Below are 761 nucleotides of genomic sequence, written 5' to 3' on the forward strand. Positions count from 1 at the left end.
CCCCGCATCCCCCCGCCCCATGGGTGACAGGGCTCCACACCGCCCTGTGCCCCGTACCTTCGCCGGAGGTGGTCGGGGCTGCTGCAGGGTCCCCCCGAGAAACGGCGCTGGTTAAAAGGGGCAGAGGGTGGCCGCCTATTCACTGCCAGTTCCCATGGTCGCATTGGTGACGTCGGGAGGCGGATGGGCACGTGGGACCTCAGGCTCCAGGCAGGGCAAGACACCAGCACCTTGGATCCTGCGAGAAGGACAGTGGGTCACGGCACCCCAAGCCCTGGGGCTGTCGGCCCCAAAAACCTCCCTCACCCCAGGCCTGGGTGGCAGCACCCCAGCCGACTCCTCTGCCGCCTGCTTTGGGAGAGGGAAGGGAGGAGAGGCATGGAGCGAGACCAGTGCAGCTGCTGCGCCCACAGATGTTCTAGGGGCAGGGGGGGTTGCAGCCTGCCTGGCTTCTGCCCGTGTCCCCTCCACGCTGGGAGCCAGGCCACCTTTCCCATGCCCAGCCCTGCCACCCACACCGCACAAGTGACTCTGAGCCACCCCAGCGCCACTGTCCCCGCACGGCTCAGCCTGCTGCTCCCTCCCTGCAGGGATGGCAATGCTGACAACCAGAGCTCTGGCTGCTCCAGGACCTAGACCTGCATCCACCCCATCACCTGGGGGGTAAGTGCACTAGGAAGAGCCCATCCCACTCCCAGTTACTGTCCCTCCACTGCGTGGCCAGAGCCACCCACCCCCCCCACCCCCCCCCCGCACGCCCA

General features: G+C 67.7%; 1 protein-coding gene across 1 annotated transcript in view; it reads right to left on the minus strand.

Moving 5' to 3' along the window:
- The window catches only part of LOC104294021 (E3 ubiquitin-protein ligase RNF38-like), a 3958-nt gene extending 3725 nt beyond the window's left edge, over positions 1–233 (minus strand). The window contains exon 1 of the mRNA XM_009893577.1: positions 58–233. Coding sequence (XP_009891879.1) covers positions 58–164 — 107 coding nt within the window. The 5' untranslated portion in view covers positions 165–233. The remainder of the gene's footprint in view (positions 1–57) is intronic.
- Positions 234–761: the final 528 nt, after the last annotated feature.

This window comes from Charadrius vociferus, unplaced genomic scaffold, assembly GCF_000708025.1.
Source record: "Charadrius vociferus isolate BGI_N301 unplaced genomic scaffold, ASM70802v2 scaffold1041, whole genome shotgun sequence".
NCBI lineage: Eukaryota > Metazoa > Chordata > Aves > Charadriiformes > Charadriidae > Charadrius > Charadrius vociferus.